Source organism: Oryzias latipes, chromosome 10 (assembly GCF_002234675.1).
Source record: "Oryzias latipes chromosome 10, ASM223467v1".
Taxonomy (NCBI): Eukaryota; Metazoa; Chordata; class Actinopteri; order Beloniformes; family Adrianichthyidae; genus Oryzias; species Oryzias latipes.
Window position 1 is genome coordinate 10,229,244 of NC_019868.2, and position 25,145 is coordinate 10,254,388.

The 25,145-nt window shown below is 39.7% G+C and overlaps 2 protein-coding genes across 3 annotated transcripts in view; both read left to right on the forward strand.

The window, feature by feature from the left end:
* The first annotated feature begins 310 nt into the window (after positions 1 to 310).
* cenpi (centromere protein I) lies at positions 311 to 15,209 on the forward strand. Its single transcript, XM_011479939.3, has 20 exons — positions 311 to 566; positions 2,883 to 3,020; positions 3,760 to 3,878; positions 4,076 to 4,183; positions 6,736 to 6,784; positions 6,914 to 6,960; positions 7,706 to 7,795; positions 7,894 to 8,025; positions 8,415 to 8,558; positions 9,842 to 9,962; positions 10,086 to 10,165; positions 10,490 to 10,607; positions 10,753 to 10,817; positions 10,965 to 11,074; positions 11,413 to 11,548; positions 12,500 to 12,624; positions 13,050 to 13,098; positions 13,868 to 14,092; positions 14,405 to 14,446; positions 14,580 to 15,209. Exons 1-20 carry the CDS (start codon positions 404 to 406, stop codon positions 14,712 to 14,714), a joined length of 2,196 nt encoding a protein of 731 aa, XP_011478241.1. The 5' UTR covers positions 311 to 403; the 3' UTR covers positions 14,715 to 15,209.
* Positions 15,210 to 17,475: 2,266 nt separating this feature from the next.
* drp2 (dystrophin related protein 2) overlaps positions 17,476 to 25,145 on the forward strand; it is a 259,517-nt gene continuing 251,847 nt past the window's right edge. Inside the window, exon 1 of one of the 2 annotated variants that reach the window (XM_023959019.1) lies at positions 17,476 to 18,235. The gene's annotated coding sequence lies outside the window, so the exon portion shown is untranslated. The remainder of the gene's footprint in view (positions 18,236 to 25,145) is intronic. The other variant, XM_023959017.1, reaches the window with a different exon arrangement.

Here is a 25,145-nt window from a genome sequence, read left to right on the forward strand (position 1 = left end):
TTGTGTGATTGTTTTTGGATGACAAAACATTATATGGTAACAGCTTTATCACCACAAGAACACCAAAGAAATGCTCCAGCTCTGACATTTAACCTCTATTTTTTAAAGTGAAACTTAAATGTTTTGTGCTTTTTCTTTTTGTTGAATGTCTCCTCTAATGTTTGTTTTTCTGATTTTACATTAATTTGATTTGTTAATTAAAATTTTGCTTACTTTTCCACTCACTTTCATTTTAGGCGGGTGCGGTTTGTATTGCGTTTTGAACTACAAGTCCCGTGAAGGAATTAACCGGAAACACCACAGTGCGCAGGCGCATAGCAAACGGTCGCGCGGATTTGAGTTTTGTTTGAATGGTTTAGGACGGAGTGAAAACACGGTGTTTGTTAATTTTAGCAATGTAGAAATGGCAGAGACGCTATGTTTATCGGATTCAGATCGATCTTCATCAAGCGACCAGTCTGTCCCCAGCCGAAGTAACAACAGAAGTCTGCGAATCGCAGAAAAGGAAAGAAAGAAGAACGAGGCGGAGGACTCATTTGTTCTGGCCCTGAGGTACTTCTCGGAAGGTAAGTGTCGAACGTAAACAACTTAGCGGTCTTCCATGTTGCTGCTAGCTGTAATACAACTTTAAAAGTGCAAAGAAAATAAAAGCAAGTATTTGGACAGACGTTGGGGATTCATGTACAAGTTTATGGAGTTCAACCTCGGACTGAATCGTGTCTGTGTCGTTGACTGTGTTAGCATAAAGACATTAACATTCAGAGGATTCTCATCCTAAAGTATTCATTTTTATTTTGCCTTTACTTTTGAAACGTAAAAGGATACATTGGTAAAAGGATACATTGGTAAAAGGGAGTGGTTAAAGAAAAAAAAGACAACATTTTGATTCTTTTAATGTTAGGTTCCATTTTTTTTTCTACCAAGTAAAGTTTTATTGAAACGATTAATCTTTTTATACAAGCCTGTTTTGCCCAAACAAGGAGGCATAATAAAGAAATGTGCCCAGTGTTGTTTTTGTTTTATTTTGCTAAAGTTCAACAGGCATTTAAAACAAAAGTCTAAGTACAATAAAAACAAATACAACTTCCCCATTCAGGAAAGCATGTGTTTGCTCTGTTTTCCTTCTAAAATGAGAAGTTGAATGAAGTTAACTTTTTGGAGTTTTCCATTTGAAATAACAATTCAGGTGGACGATTTCATTAAGTTCATATTTGCGCTTCTTGTAACGCTATAGGTTAAAGCTTTTAATGTGTTCAGTGTGGCCGAGCATTGAAAACAGCTTTTGAGTTGACCTCACTGCGTTTAGCATCTTGCTTTTATTTAAGAGTTTGGTTCAGGAAGGTATAGGCCTAAAAATGAGCATCAACAAAGAGCTACGTACAGACAGAGTTATGCAATCTGGACTTAAAGACCCACCCTGATGAAAACTGCATTTATAACATTGTGGCCTTGTCCTGATTATGGACAATAAATAGTATTTTTGAGTATGTCTTCACTCAAATCATTGTCAGTCAGGAGCAGACAAACGATCAAAGACTAGATCCATGTACGTCTGTTTTTTCCTCGTCTGAGCTGGGATCTGGCTCACAGCGGTACGGCTGGATACTCCCTATATTGCTCACCATTTTGCTGCACCGCTGATGTTAGCTTGGGGTTGGAAGGGGCTGTAAGCTAGCGGGAGAGAGGTGACGGGAAGTCGGGACAGGCTTGCTCTGCCAACAGCCCTGACCACAAACTGAGGAGCAAATTTTGTAATGAACTACTGCCGCTCTGCAGAAACTATGTCCTAGAAAACGACACAAGTTTTCTAAATTTTGATTAAAAAAGGCATGATCATACTTACCAATGGGACAACTTTTTCATTAGATCAAAAGAGTAGGTCTTGTGTTGTTTCTTAGAACTTATCCAAGTGGGTTCATCAGTCTTAAGTGGGTTCAAGCCCCACATATGTCCTCCAGGCGGTTCAATTGCAGGTTCAATTCCCGCCCATATGTCAAGAGACTGAACCCCACCTTGTTTGTGGCATAATTATTTTTCTTTTTTTAGGTTTAAAGAGGGGTTGATGTTTCTTTAACAAAGATTTTCTACGTGTAGAAAATTGGAATGGATTTTTCTTCACAGATAGCAACTGTCTAAATATATGATGAAAAGTAACTGGAAAATCTACCTTTTTAAAAGGAATAATTGAAAAGTTTTTTTTCTTTCATTTTGTTGTTTAAATATATTTTTTAACAAGCAAATTTGGTTTGATTTGAAGCCTAGAAATGTCTTTTATTTTACTAAAATTGAATGGTTAGTTACTTAACCATAGTTGCTGTAGAGTTTTTAAAATGCTTTAAGGACTTTTTTTTGCTTTCAATTCCCAAATACATTTAAATGAGTTAACACCTAAATAATCCAGAAAAGCTTAATCTTTCCATGTGATGTGACCGTGAGGGTTTTTTATTTCTGGAAAGACAAAAGTTATGCTCAGTCATTGTAGCAGCAACATATTGCCCCGTCAGTTCACTTTAAGCTTTTATTCTGATGTCCACGATCAAAAAAGAGCAACAGTTCTTTTACTCCTGAGGTTGCTGTAAATTTGATGGGTTTGTTCCTTTGGGACAAATCTACTAACATGTAGAAAAACACTCAGAACCCAGTCACAGTCAAAATGAGCTCTTTGTTTCAGCGCTTATGTAGACTTCCCCTCAACAATATCAAACACCCGACTTCTCAAAATGTTTTGGTAAATGTAAAAAAAAAAACAAAAAGTAAAGACTGAATAACTTTGCCAGTCTTTTTTTAGGAGTCCGTAGTATTGATATTGTCACATCATGTCAGTCAGACTCCAACCTGTGTATCTTTTGAGCTGATGTGGTGTCATCTCTGCTCTCCTACAGTGGAAGCAGGCACTCCTGTAGCTGGGAATGATGAGCTGGACAGGAACCTGGCGGTGGTGGAGAAAGTGGCCTTTAGCAAGGGACTGTCCCCGGAGGCCATTTCTGTCCTGCTGGAGTTTGCCATGAGCCTCCGCATGGGTAAGACTATGGCTGCACGATATGAGGAAAACTCGCGATATGCGATATTGGTGATTAATATTGCGGTAACGATATAATTCGCGGTATATAAACAAACAGCAAAACAACCAAAAACATCATTTCCATTTCACTGCAACAGTTTAAAAATTATACTCCAAATGACCCTCGTCAACGTAGGAGGCAAACATCAAACATAAAAGGGCTCATCTGATTGATCAACAACGTAAACGGGTCCTTCCGATTGGTTAAATGCATAAAGGGATTTATTTCATTTGTTCAATATTTCAAGCTGCCATGAGATTGTTTTAGCACATTTAAGGTAACCATTTATTGCGATTTTCGCCGTCTTTTGTGGTATGCTTATTGCACAGCTTAATGTCGCGATAACGATAAATTTGCGGTATATTGTGCAGGCCTAGGTAAGACGCTCGCTCGCTCATCTGGGGATTGTTTTAGCACAAAAAGGCTTTTCTAAGTGTTAGCCGCATCACGTGACGGTCAGATTTTTGCCGTCAAGTTCTTTAGCAACAACCAGACTGCTAATAAAACCCCAGACGGCTTTAAAGTCAAGCTTTCTCAGGTTTGTGTCGATGTTTTTGTGTCATACGGTGTGAGACGCTGCTACATTAGAGTGAAATGCAAACACTGATGTCCCACATTCCTGCAGAAAGCACCCATTCACGTGTCAAGTGTCGGCCTCTGCTTTTTTTTTTACCCACGATTCTGGTCTGCGGTGCAGGGACCAGTCCATGTGTGCGGGTGCTCAAGTGTCTGATTCCCGCCAGCGTGGTGGCACAGCAGGCTGTTGTTCGAGCCGTGGTTTGGCTCAATGTCAGCAAAATCCCCATCAGTACTCAGGTGAGTGAGAATCAATCCTAAATTTAGTTGAGTCATTTATTGTTTGCTGCAGCATAGTTTGAAGAAAAGTATTAGATTTCAGATTTTGGAAGTTTGCCCCGTCTTACCAAAAAAAAAAGAAAGCCTCTGATGGAGTGGCTATTCTTCCCAAATGTGATGTCTTTTTTAAAAATTGTATCTCTTTGTTTATCTTTTAGGTTCTATTCATCAAGTGGGTGTTGACCGTGTTCGATCTGATCGATGCAAAAGATCAACTTCGAGCCATTTATGGCTTCATCTTCAGCTTCATCACAGAGGAGAATCTGGTATGAAGCTCATCCTTTCTCTGGTTTTGTACATAACATTTGTTCATTTAATTTTCTATGTTTATTAAATAAATTATTCTAAACTACATCAATCAATGAATAAAACCTAAAAATATGTCCATATTCATTAGGTAGTACAACACATTTTAAAAAGTGCAGTTCATATTCAAATTTGTAAATATTTACTACAGTGTATGGTTATTTTTATCTTTTCATCATTGTGTCATTTTGTGGAAGTTGCGGCTTAGATAAGATACTATTTGCTTTCCTGTATTGCTATTATCGTTCATTCTTTTGTCTGAATTGTTCAGGAAAGTATGTCAGTGTTTCACTTTTTTTAAAATGTAATCCTATTTATCTCTTATCAAACCAAATTATGAGGAAGATTTCCCGTCCAGTCTAAATGGGGTAACACTACAATGAAAATATTAATCAACAGGAGACCTGAAGTATTATATTTTACTTTTTGTCCTTTTACTCTGAGATCATGTTAATCTCCAATGTCCACTTCTTTTTCTACCATTTAATTTCTTTGTTTATTCTTGTTATTTGAAAGATTTTTTTGTTCTGTTCTTTTATGGAAATCATGAACATCTCAGATATGATCAAAATGGCAAATATTTATTTAAATGACGGTGAAGTGAATGGAATTCTGTTTTGAGTTTGTCAGTATTTTTTCAAAATAAACCTTTACTTAGAATTTATGAATCCATTTATCATTAATTTTTAAACCCAAAGCTCAAAAATGCAATAATTTGTTAGATTATTAGATTTCTAAGATTAAGACTAGAAAATAAACAATTCCTCTGATTCTGCAATCATTCTATTTTGATGTCTTAGTAGGAACATGAAGCCATGATAAAACATGGAGTAGCACATTGAGGTCATCCATCCATCAATTAAAATCTGTTTTCCTTGTGACAGTGTTGGCTGAAAGGTCTGTTTAAGGTTTTCATGTTCTGTTTGTTTGAACCACATTTTTAAAAATGAATTTAAAATCTCTGATTTTTCTGGTAATTGTAAAGTTTCTTAGTTTCTGTAGATACTTTGATGATAGACGTAAATGGAGTGGTTCCACCCTTAAGTTTATGTGGGAAATATTTTTTCTAAAGTTAAAAAATGTCAAAAAGGGTTTAGTAAGTCTGAGTATCTGTGATAAACTACTGAATCTACCCACAATGCATTATTTCCGGAATTCATTTAATTTATGATTTACCCTCATTCAGTCCTCATATATTTGATCTATTCTAATGCCAATTATGTTTTGGTTAAGGAGCTCTTAATTTCACATTCATAGTGATTCAAACAAAATTAGAACTTTTGTTGGGAAAATTAGGAATTTTTTTTCATTTAAAAATTCACATGAACACTGTTTAAAAAGAAAAGAAAAAATACAATACATTTGTTTAAACTATTTGTTTTATGGATCGGATAAATTAAAAGAACATTTTCTAAGCGATGATTGATTTGATGATCTGATTCTGTTAAACCCGGGCTGCACGGTGGCGAAGTGGTTAGCGCTCCTGCCTCACAGCAAGAAGGCCCCCGGTTCAAGTCCCGACTGGGGGACATGAAAAACACAACATCAATGGGGGACCTTTCTGTGTGGAGTTTGCATGTTCTCCCCGTGCATGCGTGGGTTTTCTCCGGGATCTCCGGCTTCCTCCCACCGTCCAAAAACATGCTACATAGGTTGATTGGCAACTCTAAATTGTCCATAGGTGTGAGAGTGAATGGATGTGTGATTGAGGATATTCCACCCTGCGACAGACTGGTGACCAGTCCAGGGCATCCCTTGCCTACGCCCAAGTGGCCGGGATAGGCTCCGGCAACCCCGTGACCCCGAAAGGGAATAAACGGTTATTAAGATGAATGAATGAATGAATTCTGTTAAACCCTGCAGTAGTGATTCATGTCTGAATCTGACCTGGATAAATACAAGCAGCATAAAAGTTCTTTGCTGATCTAATTGATGTAATAATCTTTGTTGTGAAACTGTCATATTTAAAATGTCCATATTCTTCGTCCACATCAAAATTGAGCTGATTCTTCTCTCTTAGCGCTTGCATTGAACTTCTGCTGACGTTCTGGATAAGGTGTGACCTAATGAACTGTACTAGGGCTGCACGATATGAGGAAAACTCGCGATATGCGATATTGGTGATTAATATTGCGATAACGATATAATTCACGGTATGTAAACAAACAGCAAAACAACCAAAAACATCATTTCCATTTCACTGCAACAGTTTAAAAATTATACTCCAAATGACCCTCGTCAACGTAGGAGGCAAACATCAAACATAAAAGGGTTCATCTGATTGATCAACAACGTAAACGGGTCCTTCCGATTGGTTAAATGCATAAAGGGATTTATTTCATTTGTTCAATATTTCAAGCTGCCATGAGATTGTTTTAGCACATTTAAGGTAACCATTTATTGCGATTTTCGCCGTCTTTTGTGGTATGCATTTTGCACAGCTTAATGTCGCGATAACGATAAATTTGCGGTATATTGTGCAGGCCTAAACTGTACTCACTCTCATCTGCAGTGTCCGTACATCTGTCACCTGCTCTACCTTCTGACCAGAAAGGAAAATGGTAAACCATCTATTTATGCATAGAACAGGGATGCATGTCTTACCTTTACATCTATTTCTACTTTTTTACTACAGCCTGCTTTAGTCCCCTTTTTCCCAACCATCCTTAACAGTATATTCTTTATTTCAGTTCATCTTTATAGAGTCAGGAAGCTGCTGGAGCTCCAGTCGAAACTGGTAAATGTGATGTTAATTCTACTTAAGGTGGACTGTGCTATAAGCAAAAACTGGACTTTCTGGGAAATGTTGACTGTTTGAAATCAGAAAAATTGTCAGTTTATCCCCAAGGAACTTTAATGAGCTTTAATAATCTTTATTCATATTTTATTTATCATTTTCTAGCATTTCTGCAGAGTATTTTTCCAAAAAGGTTCGATTGAATTCAAAACATAAACCAAGAAAAAAAAAAACAATATACAAAATATATATATAAAATAAATATATAAAAACAAAAAATACCCAAAAATAATGGAGCTAAAACAATACATGTGGTTTAAATAATACCAATGTAACATCCTGACTGTTCCTGCCATTGAGCCGCTAAGGAACCAGCAGCTCTTCATCCAGGTCTTTAACGTTCATGAGGACAGCTGCTGTCAGTCAGGCAGAATGTCATTTCAAATCAAACTCAATCCAGAGCAGTGAGTATAGAGGGATGGGAGTTACACCAGGAAGAAATATTTCAGTGTATTTATTCTCTTTTTCTGTTATTAAAGTTGATCCTGCCATAAAATATAAATTCATGAATTTTCATGACCACTATAATCTCTATTTGACATCCTGACTGGAATCTGACAGACTTCCAGTCAGGATGACTTCAGATTTCTTGTTGAAGTGAAATAATGAACACAGCTCCTGTATCTAAATAGGCTCTGTAATACATATTATATTATCAAAACGTCTTTTTTGTTCTGTTTATCAGGGACGGCAGCCTTTTCTCATGCACTTGCTTTCACTTTACAAAGTGTTTTGCCCTGAACTTGTGACGCTCTCCATCCCATCAAGGATTCGGGTTTGTACACACTTTGTAACATTCATGCCATTTTATAAGCCAGTGAGCAGCAGCATCTGTGAAATGGTGATGAAAGTGACAACGTTTTTTCCCCACAGAGCGGCTTTAAAAACTACATTTCCCCCTGGAAATCTGCACTTGCGGCTGTGCAGAAGAGTAATGGTCAGCAGGTTTCATCCAGCATCAGTGCAGCTTTCACCATTAAAGAGAAGAGCATCTCAAGAAAAAGGGTATGTTAGAGGATCCTCCTCACAGAGTTTACTCTTTCTGCTTGGGTTTTTCCATCTGTGATGCTCTCATCCAACGTACCGTGAAGCCCTGGTCCCCGGGCAATGGACCAGTACCGGGGACAGTTTCATTTATAATTTGATTCTTAGGGAAGTTCTATTTTGATGTCAGTGCTCATTCCCACACAAACACAGTCTATAATGAAGGGGTATCTTCCAAACAATCCTCTAAACATTGAAGTTAAGTGAGAAATCATTTTTGGTTTCTAATCAGTTAAAGTTTCTCTGGGGGAGGCCACCTGTGAATTTCAGCTTAAATGAAACATTGGTACAGTATTAGTACTTATTGGCATTACCCTTTTAAAAATGGATATTTTGCTTTGTTTTCATAGAAACACTGCCACCTGGATCTGCCTGCTCTAAGTTCTGTCCTCAACAAGGAGCCCCAGTCTGAGCAGACATCTAGAAGAAAGATGGTTCCCCTCGTGCATCTGTCCTCCTTTGCTCAGATGTTGAAAGATATGCATCGAATTGAGGTAATTCATATGGCGTCAAGTCAAGCTGGGGTCTGAAGTTTAATGGAGACACATGCGGTATCTACGCAAAAAAAACAACATTTATTGACACAGAAAAGCATTTTTGTCACAAAAAGAACTCATTTCACAATTCAAAACTTTTATCTTTAAGAACCAGCGTTCGTCATTATAAGCCAAAAAGGTTTTCTTTGTTTTCAGGTGATTTCTTTATAGCACAAGTTGCTGAAGAAAATGCAAATTAAGAATGAATCAAATGATGCCAAAACGCCCAAAGTAAAAAGTTAAAAACTTTCCAAAGAAAAGAGACTTTTTTTTTCCAAATCTAGAGGATGGTATTTTGTCTGCTGGATAAACTCCTTAACAACAGCAGTACTTAGTCAGGCTGTAATTCAAATCATTTAACTCATGAATCGATTAAAGTAAAACAGGAAAAATCCAAGTTTTTGAAAATAGCTTCAGTTGTGATGTGATTTTACAACCACAAGGGGGCAGTGTGTCACTGTTATCTGGGTGCTTTAGGACAAAAAGGAGTCTAGTAGGGATGTTTATGAGGCTGAATCACTGACAGGTGATGCATCTCACTGCTTCACAGGACAAAGCTGCAAACAAAATGATCCTTTCAGGAGGTTTTTGCATCAATGTCTCTTTGCAGATTCATTGACCCTATTAAATCACTTTGAGCAGCTTCCATGCATCATAAATCCAGCCTATTCTAAGCCCACGATGCCACCCAGAACGCAGAGACCTTCATAAGACAAATCTGTCTCAAACTGCTGTTTGGCATTGGTCAGAAAACGGGAAAACTGTCTTTCCAGGTTATTGATATGGACCTGCACCCTGATTATCAAAGAAGAAACGCTTCACTGACTGTGTTGAGATGGCTGTTCTATACTCTTCCACTCACTTTTCCTATCTGTCCTACTATGGAATGAAATGAATCAGGAATGAAAAATTCCTGATTCAGAGGAGCCTGACAGAAAAACCACATAAAATGTTTTTGTTCTGGAGTAACATTTCTTAGGCTGCCTTTATGATGATTAGGAAAAGCTGGAGAATCGCTCTGCAAACGGCTCATTGCTCACACAATGATGATGACATGAGCATCTGCTGGTTCTTATTCTGGTGTAGGTATTTGAGGTGATCACCCAAAAATTGGTTTTGTTGTGATCTTTGAGATTGTGTGTGATTTAAAATGTCCTTATTAAAGCTTTCGTTTTGCTTGCTGTTGTTGTCATCCACAATCAAATGAGCTTCTTCTTTGTCTGTGGTTTTATCTCCACCAGCTGCCCGCTCAGATGGGCTCCTTGTTGGGTTCTAGTCTGGCTCTGCAGTATCTCGACTGTGTGCAGGAGGAGTCTGCGCTCTTGCGCCTCAATTTCTGGCTGGGCTGTGCTCTCCATGAAGGTAAAGGGGGGGGTTCAAACCTGGATGTGGGTTAGATCTTATTGCATTTCTCTGAGACCCCTTGCAGATTTCTGACATATGTCTCACCAAAAACCTAATTCCCCCCCCTCTGTTTCTGTTCAGAATTTCTCTTTTGCAGGCAGACTTCAGAAGAAGCTCTCCAGTTTTTGAACAATTTGCTGTCTGCGCAGCATTTCCTCCAGGTAAGGCTCTGTGCCTTCTACATAGTCATGATCTCTTGTGTTTATCCTACTTTCAACAGCGAACTTTGAGGTTTGTGGAAACTTTTAGGAGGCGAAAAAAAGAGGAGATTGTTGATGTAACTCGTGACTTCTTTAGTTTCGCTTGACGAGTTGAGTGAAGCCGGCATGACAGGAAGAAAACAAATCGAACAAAAGCACACAGTGTGGACTAAAGTGTGGTGATATTCACTAAATCAGATGGTTGGCTTTGGCTGACATCTGCTGGGAACAAAAAGCCACAAATCACGGTTTGTTTGAGGTAATTTATCCCACTTTGTCTTCCAGGAGGGATTTTCCAGCTCTGACGCTTTCCTTTACAAGTTCCTCAACGTCTGGGACGGCTCTCTGCTCCGTCCGCAGATCCTCGGCCTTTTGAGCAACATCCCGGTCATCCCCAGCACACGTGGGTTCTTCTTATATTCGGCTTTTAGATGCTTCTGCTGTTTTGCTCGACCCTGTTATCTGGTTTGATAACTGCCACTGCTGTGTTCTCGCGGAGCCTTTGATGTGATTGTGCTCAGAACGCTTTTTTCCATCTGTCGTTGTAGAAATCGGACGGCTGCTGTTCGAGCCCCTCACGCAGCTCTTCTTCACATCCTCAATGTTTTTCAAGGTCTGTAGGCACAGCAGGGGCAGCACTCCTGCAGCTGCTCCTGAAAGTCAACAGAAAACATGCAGTGGCGTTTGCTGTACATTTCCCAAGCCCTGGCAGCGTTGGCGCTGTGCGTGTCTGATCACTTTCCTGTGTGTGTTCCTGCAGTGCGGCCTGATGGAGTGCTTAAACAACATGCTGCTAAAGTGGCTGACCTGGCACTCTGTGTACGCTCTGGAGGACGACCTGGACATCAGCCTCAACAGCCACACCTCCATGTGCGGTCCACATTCTCTTGATTTTTGACCTGAAAAAAAAAAAGCCAGAGGCTCCCGTTTGGTTTTTTTAATGCTCTGGAAATCCTTGTGGTTGGTTTTACGCACAACAGGAGAGTAGATCCATATCATTCGCTGTCATATCAGAGTATACGTCTGATATCTGGCTGGGGGAACAAAACAGATTGATCATGGATCATTTTGATTCAGTTGCTGGCTTTTTACATTTAAACAATCAAAGTGACTGCTGTAGCTGTTGATTTTCCAGCTTTGTGTTTCCTTTTGCATCGATCCTGGGAGCTTGTGTGTGTGTGTGACTTTCAGCTTTCTCTCTGCTGCAGAAACATCACTCTGTCTGGGTTTAAAGATTCAGTGATGGAGCTGGTTCACTTTGTGGGCCGTCTGGCGTCTTTGGGCCTTCAGCTGGAGGGCTGCAACACTCTGCTCCTCAGCTTCATCCTGGACTTCTATGAGACTGTAAGTAAGCTTAAAAAGCTACATTTACTCAGTTACTTCTTCTTGAGGAACCATTACATTGTACTCCTAAACGCCGTTTTTTCCTGTGCCATACTGTGATATTGATAATGGGATTATTAATATTTGCTGCTTTTTTGTACCACTTATTCAATCAATGAAAGCTTTATTGTTGTGTAAAAAGACAGAACGCAGAGACACCTCCAGCTTAATTAATATTTTATTCAGAAAAGGAGGAATTTTTAAAGAAATTCTGTTTTTCTTTTGAAAATTTTAGACAATAACCAGTTATCTACCACTATTTGAAGCACTTTGGAAATTGACAAGTAATTTTGTAACTCTTATTTGAGTAATTATTTGGATTTATCTTTACTTGATGTATTAATATTATGGAGTAACAATATTCCTACTTGAGTGTAGTTTTTTTTGTGATTAAGCCAACTCTGAGTGTTAAGTCAGATTATTTTTCTTTTTCCAAATCTAGAAAATGTGTGACTGCGCTTGTTATTTTTATTATTGAAAAAGGGATGTAACAAACATTTTTATGTCAAAATTAACAATTTATTATTCTGATTACGTTTTTACCTTTTCATAAGTCTAAAAAAAAGGCATTTATTTCTATTTTTCATCATCCTGGTTTTTCCTGCTTAGTTAAAATCAGGCAAACAAAAGCAGAAGGAGGTTCTAATACCAGTCGTATTATTTACCTATAATGTCTTCTGTTGTCATTTGCACACATATTTACAGGAATCACCAAGACGAGCTTTTGATATTTATATGATGGCAAATTCAGGCAATTTATGAGATAAAAGCTAAAACTCATGTGTATAAAGGTGATTGTGTTGTTTTTTTTTCATTATAAAAAGAAAAAAAGAAATGTTAATTGAGATTAAAGGTTAGGGTTAAATGGAAGTACAGACTTAGTTTTGCATTCTTTAATCTCCTCTCATCAAGGTGTGCGACACCTTTCTGAAGTTTGGCCTTCCCCTGGTGGTGATGCCCCCTCCTGGAGTTTTCTACCCCGCCCTGTTGGCCACTGACCCCGTAAGCGTGGACAGACTGGCGTATATCATGCACAGGTGGGTGGTCTTCCTCACCCCTGGAGCTTGTTTTGATCCATCTTTTTGCAGCGCTGTGTCATATCCTTATTCATATTTGATGAAAGAACAGAACCTAGAATCAGAGTGAGTCTTTGCTTTTGCATATTAATGTGTAAATTATGATTATTAGAAGCAAAGAAGCTAAAAACTTTACACTCTCTTTTTTTATTGTAAAGTGTAAACATCACACACAATTCTGAGCTATAAGAAGACAAATCCTTTTATATTGGTTATTAATTGACAAACTCCAGGCTTCTGAAATAATTCAACCAACGCTAAGTGTAAAGAATTACCATGACAGAAGGAAATTGGATTGGAATTAGGTTCAATTTTCTTGACATGTAGAAAAAGGCTCTTTAGAAGCTAAAGCTGATCAGACGACTTTTTTCTTTCTCACTTGACAGGTACAAACTGAACCTGACATCCGCCAAGAGTCAGGAAAAACAGACGGAGGTAAGGACTAATGAGTGTGCGTGTGTGAGAAAATGATCAGGTGTGCAGGTTCTTGAACTTGGCTTAAATGTGGTAGTCTAGCTTTGATATCAGGAGCTTTTTGAAATGAAAGCTGTTGGAGAAAAGTGAGGAATGAGCTGTTAAAAAGTGGACAAACTGCAGTCACATGACCTATTGGTTTGCACTAAGCCTAACCTTTCAGCTCTGTGGTTGCCATGCCAACTACAAAGTCATCTAACCCCAGGCGGGCTGAAAATGGAGATTTGGGCTAGACCAAGAAGTTGGACCCTTTTACATTGTGCTACGTTCACACCAGGCTCATTCCACTGAAAAGTCTGCAAACGTGCACATCAGGGTTCTGCGTCCAACACTCTCGCATTCACGTGTCGCTTTGTTTTTCGGGCTCTTCGCACAAAACGCGCTGCCATTGAACGTGCATACAAACTTAAACCCGGTCAAACTTTGACCAATCAGGGACTCTGATCTGCTATGGATGTATGGAGGGCGTCCCCTTTTAATTCATGTTGGAAAACTGATCATGGAGGAGAAATGTCATATCAGTATAGAGCTGTGAAAGAAAAGTCCTGAAGCCAGATTCACCTGATTTGCACCGCTTCAACATTTCTCACCATGCCTCTTCCAATTAGCACATTCTTACATGCCAGTTGCGTACCTAGCATAATAGGGAACAGGCAGTTATTTAAATTTAACAAAAGAAGACGCCATGAAAATTGAACTCAAACAGTAATTTGTTTATTCTGATTCCCAGCCCCAGCAGGCCTTTCACATCAGCCGCCACACTTTCCGCCAGTTCAACCACTACCTGGTCTTCATGGTCAACTGCCTGTGGAACTGCAGGATGTTTCATGCAAACACGGACATGCACGTGAGGGAAGAGCTGCTTCACAAGAGCAACGTTCCTCAGTACTGGACACGGTTCGACTTCATCCACCACCCGGCCTTCACGGGCTACGCCGTGGACTTTCACCAGAAGGTGAAATATGTGTGTTTTGCATAAACAGTCTGCTCTGTGCATGCATGCGCACATGCAGCTGTTGTCTGCAGTCTGCTTCATACACCTACAGGCTCGACAAATCAGTATTAATGGACCTTTCATGGATGATACATTAATACAGAAATATATTTTATTATTAATGGCCACTTCAGGAGATGTGGTTTTCATCATGTTTAATTATACACACAACTTTTTCTTTTTTGGTTCAGACCGCCTGCAGCTTTTAGCAGTAATCTTAGAAGACTTAGCCGGGGTTTTTAACAATGAATATTCATGTTCTGTCTCTATCAGTGCTGGCCGGGCAAGAAGGATGTGGACGTCAATTCCATAAAGGTATTTGGAGTTGTGTTCGTGTTGAGAAAAGCTTTCAGTTCAAGTACATCCGTCCTATTTCACAGATGAGTACATGCAGTCCTCTCCGAGGTCTCTGACAGAGCTGTGCTTTTTTTCTGTCTGCGTGTTGCAGCAGTCCAAGCCCTGGAGCTGGTACCTGGAGTATCTTTTCAATCAGGGGTTTGACGGCCTTAAAGACTTTGTTCACAGCAGCATCAGCAGGCAGGTGACGGCGGGCGACGAGCTGCAAGATTCGCAGCAAAGGTAGAAGCTCGTCTTGCAGGAAAAGCTCCACCCATTTTTTTTAAAGTTTAATTAAAGGCTTGTATATATTTTATTTCCTCGTCTCCGTCAAGTGTTAGATTTCTGTGAATTCCTGTTTTTATGTACATACCTTTGTCTTTGCTAAAGCACTTTAAGCTGCTTTTTTTCGCATTTTGCCGTGCAAATAAATTATTATTATAAGTTCATGTCTGAAGAAAACATAACCACGTGATGCTAGTGTGTGCTGACAACATGGAAAGGTCTTGTGTTTTAAACTCTTTAGTTAGAAGTGATATTCACTTACTGTCCTTATTATTCATAGTCTGTCCAAATAAACAGAGAAACATTGTAAATACACCTGCATTTTAATGAATGATCCACAATTTTCCTGCATTTATGTTAACCTGCATCTATAATAAGGTCATTCAATCAAAACATCAGTTAGCTTTCAAACCTGTAAATATGCAAAAAAAAAATAAAAGAAAATTTCAAAACAAAAGAAAATGACATTTGTGTGAGTATTTTTTTTTATTTCTTGTAGTTTTATTTACACAACAGCTCTTGGTGATGACAAGCTTCAAATAGCTTATTTTATAATATAAGGAAATGTTCAGAAAGATGCTCTCTGTGATCTTAGCTTCATAAACATAAATGGATTACATGGATCAGTCCCTAGATGAACATTTTTTACAGCTTTGGATTAAATAAATCAAGTCCATCTTCCTCAAGTTTCCGATTTAGCTACAAAAAAAGATTTGTGAAAAAATAGAATATTTTCTGTATGTAATGTTGGTGTTTAATAATGGAATAATTTACTTTGCAGTTTTAATTTTACCTCTGTTGCTTACTCTGCACATTTCTGTCTGAACTGACTTATTAGGGAGTCTGCTCTCAGGAGCAATGTGGGATTGAGTTTCCCTGGACACACAAGCCATTATTCCAAATCTCCAACAGCTTTGTGACAACACGTCTCTTTGGACTCCACCCCCATACCTAAACACTGCTAGAAGAACTAACCATAGCCCCCCCCCCCCCCCCCCCCCCCCCCGATTTTTAGAAGTTTTCGTTTTGATCCAATTCCTTACACTGTTTACTTGAGTATGTATTTCTTACATTTAAATAAATGAGTTCAAATGTGACAAATTCAAATCTAAATGAACTGTAGCTGAGTCACCTGCTCAGATGCTGTTTAAAAACGTAAAATAAAACAAAAAAACACTTGTTTTGCCTTTTTTTAGATCCGTTAATCTGGTTACAGCAGCTGGTTTTAGGGGGTGGAGCCAACCATTGGATGACATTCACCTGTTCAGAAGGACATTGGGTTTCAAGTTCGTGCCCTCCAAAATATCAGTACAATGAGCAAAGGCTGACACGAGCGCTGGGTGTGACACATTGGGCGTGTTGACAGTGTCAGCAGCACATTTCTGCTCTGTCTGCTGCATGACTCCTAAATTCATTTGGAGATTAGATGGATTGGTGAAAACGTTATTGTTCAGAGTGAGAAATTGGGGAAGTCAGATGTGAGATTGTGAGTTCAAGCAAAGGAGTCGACACGTTAAGTTTTTTATCTTTTCATTTTCTACGGCCAGGATGCCTCTTTTAAGTCATAATTTTTCCTGTAAATGAAAGGAAAGGATGAGAGAACAAAACTCTTTTGAATGTAGAATTCAGGCAGATTCTCTATTTTCCTCATGTGGAACATGTTAGAAATTACATTGTTTAATGTTGCATTCACTTTTGTTACACATATAACATAGCTATGCTGTACATTCAAAGTTTGTCAGTCTTCTATTTTTTAATTCAGTCCAGCATGTTTTCACATTCAGTTATAGCATTTGGGCTTCACTCGCTTTATAGCCCAAATATGTTTATATTTGTATTTGAACCTGATCAATTTTTTCGTTAAATGCTTTATAACCACCCGTATTACCTAACTCTTATGCTTTGAATCAAACATGAAAATAAAAGGTAACCTGAAAGCTGATTGATTTCAGAGCTAAAGAATTTAAAGATTTTATATTAATAAAAGAATTCAAATACCTCTGGAATGCTGCCTCAGTTCTTCCATGTCTTTACCATCCTTGCTTTTACTTTTTTGCAGGTCACCTTGAGATTTTGAAGCCTGAATAAATGAACACCTCTTGATAATAAAGCAAAAAGGTCCAGGAAAAAGGACCTGACCTCCAGCATTTAGTGCTGCTAAATCCCTGTGTTGTCCTGCGGTATAAAGTGACCCACTCCTATAAATATCTGTAGATGACCGTAACCTATCCTTTTCTAATTTGAAACTTTAAGACTTTTTCTTAAGAAAAAGTGATTATAAAAGCAGAAGAAGTTCAAAGGCCACACAAAAACTCTCATTCACAGATACACACACATGTTTGCATGTTTTCAAAGTTAAGCTGCCTATGAGAGGCTGTACAGTCACAGATGTGTTCCTATATTCTTACACTAATACTATTCAATTCTTACTTCAAATTAAGTTAAGCTGATTTATTTTTGGGTTTTGGTAGGGTGGGTAGTTTTGACCCATACACGGGGAGTAAACAGTGTATTGATCGCACAATAATGGTTAAACACCAGCAAGAAGACTGAGAATCTGGTCAGTTTTGTCACAATGCAGAGTAATGCATGCAAGATATAACAAAACAATTGATCCCAACTGTGTGCTGTGTAAGGAATATATAGAAACAGTTTTGGTTTCTATGTATTCCTTGGGGGGGGGGGGGGGGGTATACATTTCATAAATTGCAATATACTTCAGATTAAATTTGAACATTTATTTGGCTTTCATGAAAGGAACACAGACTTGAACAAAAAAATTGGCTACTCATCTACTTATTTGGCCATATTTGGTAATTTCCATTCACAACTTAAAATTTTCTTCATCACTACTTTTCCCCCTGTAACTATAAAACAATTTCTACTACTTATTATTTCTGTAAACAATAAAGCTATGAATAAACATGAAAGTTGTCTGTCTTTGAATTCTTCAATTTATCGTAATGCAATTTATCGTAATACTTGATCTATTTGTTGCATTCTGCACATTATTCATTGAAAAAAAACCCTTTCGAAGTTTTTCTTTTGCCCACAAAAACTGTTACATTTTGAATGACTTTTTTTCAGTTTTGAAGAATATTCAGAAATGTTCAAGTGATGAAGCTGCGGTTCTCTTCCCTCTGAACTCTGCTTTCTCATCTCTCATCCATGAGTCCCCCCTCCCTCGTCGGTTGTGGTTGAGGACTTGACACTTGAAGCATGATCGCCCGCGTGCGCTCCGCCGCTGATGCGCGCGCGGCGGAACCCCCCACACAGGAGCGTCACAGCCAGGCTCTCCTCCGCCGGTGCAGCGCCGCGCTGCTCCGCCGTTTCAAACCTGCCTGCGCGCCGCGCCGCTCCTCTCCTCACTTTCCTCCCCACGTCCACGGAAGTAGCTGAAAAGCGGCGCCGTCTCTGCGGACACGTCCACCTGCCGGCTGCCAGCCCGAGCCGGGGCTCCGCACCCAGCGCGGGGGGAGAGAGGTGAGTGTGAAAGAAAGACGGCGTGTTATTAATTGGACCGGGTTAACCTCCTGCGCGGCGGCAGCCTCCTCAACTGCCTCTTGAGTTTCCCTGCAGTTGGGTCACTGAGTATCTTTCTGGTTAACAGTTGAGCTGTTTTTTTTTTTTTTTTGTCTTTTTTGGGGGGAGTGAGTGATGAATGGATTTTTATTTAATTTATCCCCTTGTCGCGTGCGCTTCAGGAAAACGCGCTCAGCTGCTTTCCTGCCAGCACCATCCGAGCTTCAATGAACAAAGCTCCTCTCAGAGCAGTTTGGCGCCGCAGAGATGCTGGAAGACTGCTCTTGTTTGAAGTCCTGATGTTTAGTTTTCTTCCTGCAGACTCCCTGGTGAGACCCCCCCCCCCCCTCCAGCAGAATTTTGAGATTTGGGCTTGTTTGGGTGGAGACTGAGGTGCAGGTTTGAAGCCTGCAGTTTAGGTGAAAAAACTCTCCGCCTTTAGCTTTGCACTCCCCCCCCCCCCTTATTTGCTTGTGTTTCACACAAAATAGATGCAGCTTTTGAGAAAGTTCCTTGCTATCCTCCCTCGTCCATCTCCCCTCCCCAAGGCTACACTGAAGGTCCCTGGATGCTCTAGTCTAAATGGCTCACTTTGTTGCTGAGCATCACCTCTTCCCCCCATTTGGCCTTAAAGTGAACATTACCTGCAGAGAAGTGACTAAAATCCCTTTTAAATGTCCCTATCTGCATCCTCCTCCTTGGCTCTCAGGTCATTGTTTCAGGCTGTCACTATTTCTCAGCTGGATTCTGCAGAGCAGTGAGAAAAGGATGCTGTTGTGCAGTTTTGTTACCGTTAATTTGTTCTTAGAGACCCACTCCGATGAAAATGGTGTTTTTAGTGTTTTTAATATGTGGCATTTTCTGATGATGTTGGACATATATTAAGAAAATTAATATATCTATTTTTTAAAGTCATTGTGAATCACATCAAAATGGCGTTGGAAAAAGCTTGTAGCAGTGACGTAGAAGCTACTACGGCAAGCCACAAGCTCCCTGCTCCGCTCCATTCTGATGCATCCCCCTTGGAGACAACTGGATCCATGTACGTCTATTTAATCCTCGTCTGAGCTGGAATCTGGATCTCAACTGTACGGCTGCAGCAGTAATGTTAGGTTGGGGGTGTGAAGGGCTGTAAGCTAGTGGGAAAGCGCAGATGGGTGACAGAAAGTGGGGGTGGGCTTACTCTGTGCCAATTGTCCTACCCTCACTTTAGAGGTGAATTTCTAATAAACTACTTCTGCTCTGCATAAGCTATGTCCTAGAAAAACGATAGGTTTGATTGATTTGGGCTCAAAAACATCATAAACTTAATTAAAAAAGCAGTGGAAATGCTTTTAACGTAGATCAAAAGAGGACCTGAGTGGGGCTTTAAGAGCTTTCTTGTGTGAGTTAAGGCTGAAGTGGAGGTTCACGGCGGTTCGGGGTGCACCACCCCCTTCACCCATGTGGTTATTATTAAGTTTGAGTATGAACACCAGTGTTTGAGCTTAATGGGATGGATTTGCTTCTGTTCTGTTTCACAGCTGGATGGTTTCTGCATTGCTTTGCCAAATTTACTGATTTTAATCAGATCTATTATTCACTCTCTGCAAGTATTGTGTCTGTTTATGCAGTGATCTGTGCTAATAGGCCGTTTAAACTCAAACTGATGTTTATTTCAGTCCCGCTGGTGACCTCTCTGAGCCATCTGTTCTCGCTTCCTTTCTTTCTGCTTCTTAGCATTGATCAGTTTTTGCATTAACAGTCAGAAAATGAATTTTTTTTTTATTGAGGAAAGTTTTGATTTCTATTTTAATCCCATAGTATGTTGTAAGAACGTTTAGGTGCTTGCTTGTGTTTCTCCTGTATTTTTAGGTTTTTTTGCAGAAGGGAAAGATGTTAATCCTTTAAAAGAAATAATAGAAAAACGGTCATTACGGAAGCCGAAAGTTATGCTGTTATTTTTTATTTTACATCTTCTGAGTAAATATTTTTTTTTTCCAGTTTAAGATAATCTTAGGCATTTTTTTTCATTTCAGGAGAGTGATCTGAAAATGTCATCCTTTGTTAAAGTCTGCCCGAGGTCTTCAGTAACTCTAACAGAGCGTTAAGAATTAGCAACCTACCAACTGCTGTGACATAAGATATTCTTAGCCAGAAGATTCTTCTTTGCAATAAAGGAGGGATATTTAGGTCAGATGTGGTGATTATGAATAATTACTATAGTTCCTGTATTGTTTTTTGCAGAAAGCAGGATAGCGTTGAGGAGTTTCCAAGTCATGACCTCAGCTGGACGTCATGGTGTTCTTATTAAATTAATGTTGACCTCAGCTTATCTATGTGAACAAGTGTTTCAGTGGGGCAATGCAAGCATCAGTTTTTAGTATCTGCAAATAAAAGGCCTTTTTTCCAGATTTAAAGTGTAATTTTAGTTTGTGGCTTTTCTCTCTGGTGGTTTTCTTTTTTAGAATAATGAGCAAAAACTTGGGAGTTTTCCCTTTGGAACAAAACACAATCAGGATTCTCAAGCTTCCTTTCCTCCCTTTGGAAAATCTGACATTATACATTTTGTACACTGTAAGGCAGAAAGTAAATCAAATGGGATGGGTTCTGGAGAGTTTCTGCTTTTGTACCTGCAGCTTGAAGTTCTCTTTTAAAGCATAAAAGACTTCAGCAACATAAAAGACGGTGTTTGACTCAGTGAAAGGCTGATGCAGTGCTGCATGTTAAACTTCATGGCAAAAAAACAGTCACTGCATCTTTGTCATTTTATTAGGTAATTTCCATTCAATGAAGTCCTATTCTATTCTATTCTATTCTATTCTATTCTATTCTATTCTATTCTACTTGAAGACTGAAGTGGAGCAGATCTTGCTAACAAGTTCATCTAAAAACTTGGTTATCAAACACTCATTGACGGTCTAAAGATGGAGAAAGCGCTGGTCACATGACTCAATTTTAACATAAACTCGTCCCTTCTAAAAAAAACTTACAGGCTATGTCCGAATTCCTTCACTTCTCACTATATAGTGCTCTATATAGTGCATTCTCCATTTTGTAGTGGTGTCCAAATGTACAATTCCAAAATCGAGTGCCCTAGAAATCTCCCAGAAGACTCTGCGAAAAACCAGTGTGCATCGAATGCTCACTAGATTGGGAAATATAGACCACAATGCATTGCGTTTGGAAAAGTTTTGCAAAGACAATGTATTTAACTTTATTTTTTTTAAACAAAATATCAACGTTTTCATCTTCAGAACACTGGATTTTTTTTTTTGCAGCAGTTAGTACTCTGGCCTTACAGCAAGAAGGCCCTGGTTTAAATCCAGGCTGGGACCTTTGTAGAGTTTGAATGTTCTCCCTGTGCATGCGTGGGTTTTCTCTGGGCACTCTGGCTTCCTCCCACAGTCCAAAAACATGCTTCATAGGTTAATTGGTAACTCTGAATTGCCTCTAGGTGCAACAAATTGGAGACCTGTTCAGGGTGTACCCAGCCTTTGCCTAACAGTAACTGGGTTGGCTCTAGCAGCCCTGTGACCCCAAAAGGGATTTAGCCGATTCTGAGGATAGATGGATGGAAAAGTTCACTCCCATTACTGTTATCATGTGGAATATACAGAAACACAAAAGTTCATTTCTGTGGTCAAGCTGGATTTTTTTATGGCTTTTTTTTGTAAGAACCCCCCGGTAACCTGGAAACCTGAATATATTAACATAAATAGTTAAACATTGATATAAAAGGAGACAAGCTACTTCTTGATGGTTATGTGACATTCAGATTTTATGTCAAACAACATATTGTTTTTAGGGGAGGGGCATTCTGGATTAATTTTTTTGGATCAGTTGTTGTCAGCCTTTGAGCCATGAATGATCCGGTTGATGGTTGCGCAGTTCTCCTCTCACTCCTGAATTCACACTTTGATGCTTGCAATAACGGCAATTTATTCAGATGAAATAGTTTCAGTTTCCATTTCAAGTCTAAAATTATTTATACAATCTTCTATTTCTCACATATTAGATGAGAACGTCAGGAATATCAAAAAAGTTTGTTGTCGCATGCTACCTTTTTATAATGTTTACAAATATGAAACATTTGGAATACATTTTAAATGTGGAAAATAGCGTTAAGAGAACACGCAGAACATGTTTTTCTTGCAGTATTTAGTGTTTTTTCCAAAAGTTTGGTTTTTATTTTTCTGGCAGAAAGAGAAAGGAGGGAAAAAACAGGTTTGTGCCTGTATTAGCTCGCCTTTTCCCAGACCAGCTGTATTGTCTACATCCTCATTTCCTGGCCAGAGGAAAAAAAATGGCCATCTGTCACTCCCAAACACCTCAGGCTTTACTGGAGTAAAAATATCTCGGTGGCCTGTCAATTGGCTGCTCCTTCTGAGACCCAGATGGAAGTCTAGCATTTGTACACCTCAGAGTGTCATTTCTCAAGCTTTCTGGCCGAAGGACAGTTGCTCTCAGTCAAGCTGACTCCCCCAAGTTTCACCGCCCCCCTGTGCCTCTATCATCCCCATGCAGCACAGGCATCCAGCGAAATGGACAAATAGGAGAAGAGCAGGGATAGAAAAGCAATTTGCTGACTCCATAAATTCCTGCACCCATAGTAACTATCCTTGGCTGTGGTGACGGTGAGCTATTATTTAGAATCTGGTAACCAATGCTTTCCTATTAACATTAAATGGGCTGGAGTCTGCAGGTTGTCTGCTCCGACACATTTATGCTGGTTATTTAGAGCCAGCTGCTGCAGGCCCTGCTCTGAAGACCAGCTCACAGTGTGGCCTTGTGTGGCAAGTCATCCGTAATATGACAGGAGAGCGGGGAGAGCGCTGCCGACCAGTTGCTTAGCTTACAGTTTTTGGGAATCTTGCGCTGGATATATGATTTGGCTTGTCTGCAAGACACTGAGGGATTATAAATCTGTGGTTGTGCAGCTTTCAGGATCGCTTGTGGCACATCTGTAGGAGCGGTGATGTGAGCCAACCGGCCTGGCTGAAATATATTGACAGATGCTTTGATCTTCAAGGAGAAAATTGTAGCCCTCAAAAGATGACGCTTGCTCACAAAGTGACTTTTGGACTTTTCATCCAGAGTCAGCTGTAGGTGAAATATGTCACTTATTCTGGAATGTCTTCTTCAAATGGGAAAAGAGATCAGATATGTTCATCTTTTATAAGCACCAGGGGGGAAATGGGGTACAGCAAACACGTAAGGCGATGTTTAAAAGACCCACTCCGATGAAAATCAAGTTTTTGGTGTTAACTTATTCTTGTGGCATTTTTCTCATGGAGGAAATATGTAAAATTAAGTTTAAAATAGCATTTACCGGTAAGTATTTCTTAATTCAAATCATTTTAAATCAGAACGCAAAACGCAGTGTTAAAAAATATTTGTAATTTGACCTAGAAAATATGATGGGTAGGCCACAAGCTCCCTGCTCGGCTTTAGTCTGATGTATCCACTTGCAGAAGATCCATGTACGTCTTTGTTTTCCTCGTCTAAGCTGGTATCTAGCTTAAAGCTGTACAGCTGATAGCTCCAATATAGCTCGTCGTTTTTGTTGCAGTGATAATATTAGATTGGGGTTGTGAGAGGTTGTAAGATAGCGGGAAAGAGTGTAAACAGATGTTTGATGGGAAGTGGTGAGGGCTTACTCCACACCACTAGCCCCACTCACAACTCATGGGAACTTTTCCTCTGCAGAAACTATGTCCTAGAAAACAGGTTTTTTGATTTGGGCTAAAAACAGCATAATCATATTTAAAAGTACCAGGGTTAAAAAGTGACTGGTGGATCCCGAAAGCAGGCACTCAAAAACTGGAGGAAAGTTTATTAGCTCACTTGTAGTACGTCCTCCTGGTAGACAGGTGGCAGCAGCGATCAATCTGGGAAGGAGATGACAATTACCGGTAATGTCTTTGCCAAAGAGGAACCAACAGTCTGTTGTGGTCACTCATGCGGGCTGAGTCTAATGGAGGGGTTTTCCCAGCGAGTGACTTGTCCCACTTGAAATGTGAAGGAAAGGAGACGCAGGTCCGCATGCACCAACCAGGTGCAGTCAGGGAGCGTAGATACGGGCAAAGGTCAAAACAGAGGAGGCAGTCAGCGAGGCGGAGAAACCAATAGGGCGGGATGAAAACCAAGGAGCTGTGAAGACAGGTGACGTTGAAGCCAGATGAGGCGAGTAGACGAGGAGCCAGACAGGGATGAGACAAGAGCCGTAGAACCAAGGACGTAGCAAGGGTTGAACACCAGAACTAGACAGATCATAAATTGATTAGAACAGCGCTAATTTGCAACAGTAGTAGGTTACTCACTGGCAGTGAGAAGCTGGAGGGTCGTCCTTAACCCTTGTGCTATCCTAGGCACTTTAACAATGGGAGTTGGGTCATCTAGACCCACTAGACAGTGCGCTGAACCTTTTTTCTTCAATGATTTGTGATCTTCACTTGTGTCCATGGATTACATGAAATTCTCTTCACCTTTATCCACCTTTGTCATGGTAGGGAGAACAGGTCAATGTAAGGGTGGGGTCATAGGACAGCGCAAGGGTTAAGTACTCAGGGCAACAGGTGAAAGTGATGATGAGTAGATCAGCTGACAGGAGGGGCCAGAACTGGACATAAAGACGACTGGGAACTCTTTTAAAATGGATCAAAAGGTGATTGGAGGGAGACTAACATCAAACATAGGGTTTACCAAATCTGGTTGTCAGATGTTTTTTCCTTTCATGTGAAGTATGAACTAGATATCCTCAATCAGACAGCTGGGTTTAACCCCAGGTGCCGTCTTGTCACTGAAAATTCACCAATTCGTTTTTTTCCCGGTGGTCACTGCTTTGATTTAATGGTTCATTCAAGCTTAAAACAAAACTGCATTATTCAAA